This window comes from Mizuhopecten yessoensis, unplaced genomic scaffold (assembly GCF_002113885.1).
Source record: "Mizuhopecten yessoensis strain PY_sf001 unplaced genomic scaffold, ASM211388v2 scaffold9101, whole genome shotgun sequence".
Classification (NCBI taxonomy): domain Eukaryota; kingdom Metazoa; phylum Mollusca; class Bivalvia; order Pectinida; family Pectinidae; genus Mizuhopecten; species Mizuhopecten yessoensis.
In genome coordinates, this window is record NW_018407879.1 from 65,545 (window position 1) to 73,052 (window position 7,508).

General features: G+C 36.6%; 1 protein-coding gene across 1 annotated transcript in view; it reads left to right on the forward strand.

Moving 5' to 3' along the window:
* The first annotated feature begins 3,558 nt into the window (after positions 1-3,558).
* LOC110457317 overlaps positions 3,559-7,508 on the forward strand; it is a 36,336-nt gene continuing 32,386 nt past the window's right edge. Inside the window, exon 1 of the mRNA XM_021508531.1 lies at positions 3,559-3,819. Within this exon, the coding sequence (XP_021364206.1) occupies positions 3,631-3,819 (189 nt within the window). The 5' untranslated portion in view covers positions 3,559-3,630. The remainder of the gene's footprint in view (positions 3,820-7,508) is intronic.

Consider the following 7,508-nt stretch of genomic DNA (forward strand, 5'->3'; position numbering starts at 1 on the left):
TAAGGAATGATTTTTATTTTTTCAACATTTATGAGGTCATAACAACAATGGGTTTATGGACATATTGAATGAATCGCGTTAGCGATTCATGTAAAATATGTCCAAAAACCCATTGTTGTTATGACCTCATAAATGTTGAAAAAATAAAAATCATTCCTTAAATATTACCTACATTGTATATTGCAGACTAAATCTAATTAATACACTATTCTATGGGAGTTATCCCCCTTCCCCCACCCACACCCTATTTTATATAATAACCTCTTAATTATGTAAATATCTAATTAGATTTACAAACGTTGATTTTTGACAGTAAGCAAAATCTTATTATTATAAAATCAATCCATTATGTCCATACACCTACCATCAATGGAGAGGACTTATATAGGCTATAAGCCTGTTGTCCAATCCTTTTGACAGTGTAACATTCTTCTATGTTAATAAAATATGTTGAAATCAAATGGATCCCCCTTCAGCTCACAACTGAACGAAAGGCTAAACTTTCGAAATGTGCTAAAAGATATATTGAAAAAGTACGGAAATTGCGACTCAAGAAAGCTATATGAGTTACTTACAGGGGATGAGACCTGTGTCTGTTACTTTAAACCCAAAAGGCGCATTAATAACAAGAAAGCTGTAACAAATTCTCAGGTCCCTGTGATATTGACTGGTTTAACAATTCTGTTTGATTTTTTCAAAACGTCATACATATCTACAGAGGTTGTGTTTAATAAGATTGCTTTTGGTTTCATTAAATATATGGAGTCTGGGCGAGAAAATACGATACCCAGATAATTCAACATTTAAACAGATTTTTTTCGCGTAAAATATTTCGATCGCATAGATATATTATCTTCAGGGCTCATTATGCAGTATATGATATGCTAATACATGTGCGAGAGCTGTCGAGATCTTTAGAGTAGATGCTAATTTATTTTTTGTCCTAAACATACCTGTATTATTCTACACAAAATTTCCTGACCTAGTTACCTTGAAGTAACTTGCGTTTCTTATTTGCAACAAAACGCTATGAATGAACTACGTACACGTGTACTGTTAACCTCTATCAATTCGTTCTATTTGTTTCCCTTTACAACTATCGTCCCTTCCTATCTGTCGGTCAAATTAAACTAAAAATGAACGTATGCTTATATAACATCTATCGCCCATGAGCTGTGTTTAAAAACGGATTCAGAAACAACTTTTGAAGTATTTTTTATCATCATCGTTATGAAATTAAATGCATAGTCAACATTTAAATGCATTTTTGAAAATTCTAGCAATCAATTAAAGTAAAGTATATTGTACAAGAACCCATTGTCGCGCGGTGGGCAAGTAGCGTCAAAGGAAACGTCATGCATAGGCCTAACTATTATGAATTATCTATATATATCCGTCACGAGGCCAAAACCTGTGCACCATGCACCGTCTCCATGACATACCCGGCGGGGCGTGGAAATTCCCATAATATTTTTGCCACTGTCGTAATATCCTGGGAAAACACCATGGTAGATGCGGCCGCCGGCATTTAGACCTGACCATACATGCATAGTCGATTCTTGGACCTACCTGCCGACTGCAATAGCATTTGGAGCTTACAATTTAATCTCTCGTGAAAGCTTTGCAAATCAAATCGATTTTTTGTTCAAAATGTGTACGATTCGTCTATATCTCATTGGTTAAAAAGATGGCTTGGGAATATCGGGGGAATCCCCGTCACGTGTTTTTTACCGTTCGGGACTCGTTGGTAGTTATTAACGACGCGATGATTAGAAATATAGTCAACTCGTACCCAATCTGTTATCGCTCTGTACGAACTCGCCTTGATTTCGCGCTTTAATAACTTTGCGTCAAAATTTACTTTAATCCTAATAGTTCCGCTTAATATTGAAACACATAAATGAAATTTGTGAGCAGGCTTACAATATATAAATTAATAAATTAAACTAATCACTGTAAATAACCCCTTTTTTCACGCCTCTGTGATAGGACCCCCGAGGGCATAATCGTCAATATTGATGGAGCCCCTGCACCCTAAAGAAGAAGATCATTAGTTAATTAAAAATAACTAGTTTATTTACGCGTTTGAAATAGGATAACAAAAAACATAAAAATGTGACGTACAGTAGACCTTAAATGGATCACCATACCATCGATTGTTCAGCGGTGCATTATATAAGTTATATTAGGTTGTACCAAAAGACGAATATTGATGGGTGTTCTTACCAATGAAATAAACACCTAGGTAGGGCTCTGATGTTCGGTTTTTGCACATCTCAGTACCCAAAAACGGATCAAGTCACAGCTTAAATTTTGCAATATTGAAAGTGCTTCAGATAAATATTCTTTGTCAGCATTTTAACATTTTATGATGACCTTTGGAATTTGTATGAGTACAACTTATAGTCTTAATTTATTCCTACAGTCCAAAACCTAATACCAGAGACGTATGTATTACCACGGACTTAGATAACAGTCCTAATCTAATTCCGTGGTATTACTTAATATATACGTCTCTGTTAATACGTAGTTCAGTCACACACGCGCCATTTTTCAGTAACGACGTGAAGTTAACATTTTTTATTATTTTTTTTTTATTTTTTTTTGAATACGTCTTCTAATAATATTTGAACTCGACAATCAATCAGCTCTAGACTTAAAATTGTGCATACCTATGTACTATAAGGATACTTTACTGTAATAACTTAGCTATTAACAGATTTATGGTTTATAAGTGTTTTTGCAAAGAGTGATCCGATTTGGGTCCCGACTGACTACACTGTACATGTAGGGACTTTTATTTAAAATGTTCTGTTTGTCTCAGAAGATTTATATAGATACATTTTTTATAAAATTTGATTAAATTGATTTGTTTAGGTAACAAATACATCTTTAAATCGCTTTTCAATTATTTTAAATTAGATGTACATATAGAGTCTACATGCATAACTGGTATATATCAAGATTTCGATATTTATTTTTGAAAATCATTTTTTTTAATTGATTTTGCTCATTTTTTTATTTATTTTTTATATTAAATCGACTTTCAAAGTTTTGTTAATTTATTTTATAATATAAGCAGTTCAGTATACATAATTTGATTTTGCTTATTTTTGAAAAGCATTCAGTGTTTCTATCTTTGTAAAAGTTAGTTTTTAAACATGATCAAATTCACTCAATGCAAGTTCAAAAGTATGCATTTGTTTGTCAAGTGAATAAATAAAAAAAAAATCGAAATTGTTTCTTTGTATTAATTATTTAATATTGGAATTAATAAGTCGATTTTTGAATATTGATGAAATAAGTTTTAATCAGTTTTAAAATGTTTGTAAACTTTTGTATTTTGAATTAATCTATTTTCCATATTTTCCATTTATTTTGTAAATTTCATTAAAGGTTTCTTTGTGGTTTTAATCGTAATCACCAGCAGAGACGTATAACACGTCTCTGAGTGTTTGATTGTCAACGCAACTATAGCCATCTTCTATGCACGCAATTGTGCGAAACAAAAGTGGGGCGAGATGGTAACCGGCAACTCGGAAGTGAGGCGAGTTGACGATACTTTTAAATAGAGTTCCGAATGTCGCATTTCACACGCACAAACCATAGAGAGAAAAAAACGTTCACTCCATGGACGAGAAAATGGACGTTGTCATCGTTATATCGGACGATGACAACACCGAAGAAGACAGTGCAAATGGCGGAGATGATAGCGAGGATATTGAACAAAGCACAGAGCAGCACGCTGAACTTACAAGTGATCAACTCTCCCTCCAATATGAGCGGGATCTGGAAATGGCTATCGAATTGAGTCTGCAGGTATAAACAACACAATCTATTGACGTGATGTTGTTACGCTGGTCTTTGGGCATTGTATGTCGGAAGCTGTACGAAGCTCGTTGTCAGAATAATTATGCATTTATTATATATGTACACAAGATGATAGATTAAGATCGACGTGGAAGTAGGTCTAGTGGTTTTTTTTTTATGGCTAGTCACTAGCCTAGTGGAATGTGGTCCAATCAATGGCCGTTGTGATAATTATATTGATATCAGTGTTATCTACTTGAAGGTTTATATACACTACCTACCTAGGAGGCTACTTTGTCTTATTCTAAACACAGGTGCTCGGGTTCTGGAATATATGTGATATATTATCGCACCCACTAGATATCGCACCCCCTTATACTAATAAATCATATGATTTATTAGTATATACTAGATATTGAGTCTGCAGATATTGCACCCCCTTATACTAATAACTCATATGATTTATTAGTATAAGGGGGTGCGATATCTAGTGAGTGCGATAATATATCCCATATATTCCAGAACCTGAGCACCTGGTTCTAAAGCCCAGTCCCAGCGGTAGGTTATCAAACGTTGTGTTCAATAAAAAATTAAACCTTAATGTTACATTGTTAAAACTTTCACCAGCAGCAACTGGTCCCCAGATTTTATGTAGCACATCACAAGTTACGGTAAACTGAAATGGTCAGACGGTAGTATAGCTAAATTTAGCTATAGACACATACTGTTTGTATATATATATTGAAGAAAAGTTTGGGTAAGGGGGAGAGAAAAAAACACCCATATTTGCCCCAATTTGGCTAATTCACAAATATGTTAAGAAATATATTGGATATTAGATTATTTTGTCTGACATTCATATGTAACTATGATATTGTTTATATTTCAAATATGCATCTTACCTGTGCTGTTGAGTATGGTAAAACATGAACTGAACAAACCTGTAATCAGGGATCCACACCTGTAATTATGACACCATGGATGATGCCTTTTCTCAATGTTGTCAGTAGTAGTGTTTACACTACGTAACACCTGCAAAAGTCAACGACACAAGTTGGTACAAGTATATTGATACAAGTCAGATACAGGTGGATTTTGTAATAGGAAAGAGAGAAGTGTGCTTTCACCAGGGATAAAACCCACAACTTTCACCAGGGATAAAACCCACAACTTTCATCAGGGATAAAACCCGCAACTTTCACCAGGGATAAAACCTGCAACTTTCACCAGGGATAAAACCCACAACTTTCACCAGGGATAAAACCCGCAACATTCACCAGGGATAAAACCCGCAACCCCCAGCTTCCCAAGCTTCCAAGTCTGTTGCTGTAATATTATAGTATGAATTGAGCTGAAGGGAAATTCTCTCTAGCACTAAGTTAAAGGCTTACGGTGACTATAGAGCGCCTAACAAAGAAGTCTGGGATCGCAAGTTTGGTCCCAGGTGGAAGCACACTACTCTCTTTTCGTTACAAATGGTGTTCTTGGCCCTCCCTGCTGTGACAGCTAGGGAGTTAGAACCTGGGTTGTTATGGTGTGAGAGGACAAATTCATTTAAAAGGGGGGGGGGGGGTGTACTGTGGCTGATTTTAATTGTGCATAACGAAGACGCGGTAGTCTAGGGTATGACGCCGGGCTCGTGACCGAAGGGTTGCAGGTTCACAGCACTGTGTTGTATCTTTGAGAAGATGCTTTACTCCGCTTGTTCCAGTCTACTCAGCTGTAAATGAGAACGTGTTTGGGCAGTGCTAAAATTGTAGAATGCTAGCTGTGAGTGCCGAAATGGCAGCACAGGCTGTATGCTCCCATGGGGGTTGAGAAAGATATTGGCTGGTTGCAAAGGCCCTATAACCACGGATAATAATTTGTGAACTGCTTTGAGACGACCTAGGACCTAGGTTGTGATAAAGCGATATATAAGAACCTCAAATTTTTATTATCCCCCGCTTTCACCGAAACGGGGGATTTTAACCTCTGTTTGTCTGTCTGTCTGTCACGCTTCATTTCCATGCAATAACTATAACAATTGTTAACCGATTTTCTTCAAACTTGGTCACAGGGTTAAATGCCTTAAGGGCTCTGCCAAGTTTGATGACCGCTTTCAGCGGACCCCATTTAGCAGAGTTATGGCCCCTTGAATAACCGAAAATGTCATCTGCCGTTTCTGTTCATTAACTCTTGCAAACATTATCCAATAATATATTAACTTAGTAACAGGGTTCAACGCATTACGGACTCTGCCTAGATTGACAACCACTTTAATCGGACTCCATTTGGCAGAGTTATGTCCCCCTTCATTAACGAAAAATGTCATCTGTAGTTTCCGCTTAATAACTCCACCCAAATGGGGCACTCTTTGATTTTCATATGATAATTGCTGTAAAAAATGTTCAGATGTTTCAACCAAATTCCGTATGCACATCAGACTCATGTTTAGTTTGCCAACTGATGTGATTTGTGCATATTTACGGATAGTCTATGAGGTATAGGGCTTTTCTTCTTCTTCGAGTTTCAAGCTATACATTATGTCTCAACAGCACGATACTCGCATGTTTAAACCTAACCTCAATAATGTTAACCTACAATATGTCCTGCAAGCGGGGGATATAAATTCAATGAATTTGCTTGTTATTATTATTATGTGACATTATTGTCGCCTTTTCGCTTAGGTTGGAAATATCAAATTAATGGTCAAAAATTGGGAGTCTGTTTATATTACCCTTTTACTCTGATTGTTTATATTACCCTTTTACTCTGATTTATCGAGGCCAGTCATGGGACTTTCTTTTGTTTATATTACCCTTTTACTCTGATTTATCGGGGCCAGTCATGGGACTTTCTTTTGTTTATATTACCCTTTTACTCTGATTTATTGAGGCCAGTCATGGGACTTTCTTTTGTTTATATTACCCTATTACTCTGTTTTATCGAGGCCAGTCATGGGACTTTCTTTTGTTTATATTACCCTTTTACTCTGATCTATCGAGGCCAGTCGTGGGACTTTATTTTGTTTATTAGCTCACCTGCCCGATGGTGCTGCATCCGTCGTCCGCCCGTCCGTCCGTCGTCTGTCATCTGACTGTCCGGCGTCAAGTTTTTACTTTAAACAACTTCTTCTCAATAACCAAAAGACCTAGTGTACTGATATTAGGCCTGTAGCATGCTGGGATGAAGGGCTACAAAGTTTGTTCAAATGAATGACCTTGACCCACATTCAAGGTCAATGGGGTCAGATGTCTTAAAATCTTCAAACAACTTCTTCTCAATAACCAAAAGGCCCAGGGTACTTATATTGGGCCTGTAGCATGCTGGGATGAAGGGCTACCAAGTTTGTTCAAATAAATTTCCTTGACCAACTTTCAAGGTCAATGGGGTCCGATGTCTTAAAATCTTCAAACAACTTCTTCACAATAACCAAAAGGCCCAGGGTACTGATATTGGGCTTGTTGCATGCTGGGATGAAGGGCTACCAAGTTTGTTAAAATGTATGACCTTGACTAACTTTCAAGGTCACTGGGGTCAGATGTCTTAAAATCTTACAAAGCGACTTCTCCTCAATAACCAAAAGGCCAATGGTACTGATATTGAACCTGTAGCATGCTGGGATGAAGGGCTACCAAGTTTGTTAAAATGAACGATCTTGACCAACTTTCAAGGTCAAAGGGGTCAAATGTCTTAAAATCTTCAAACAACTTCTT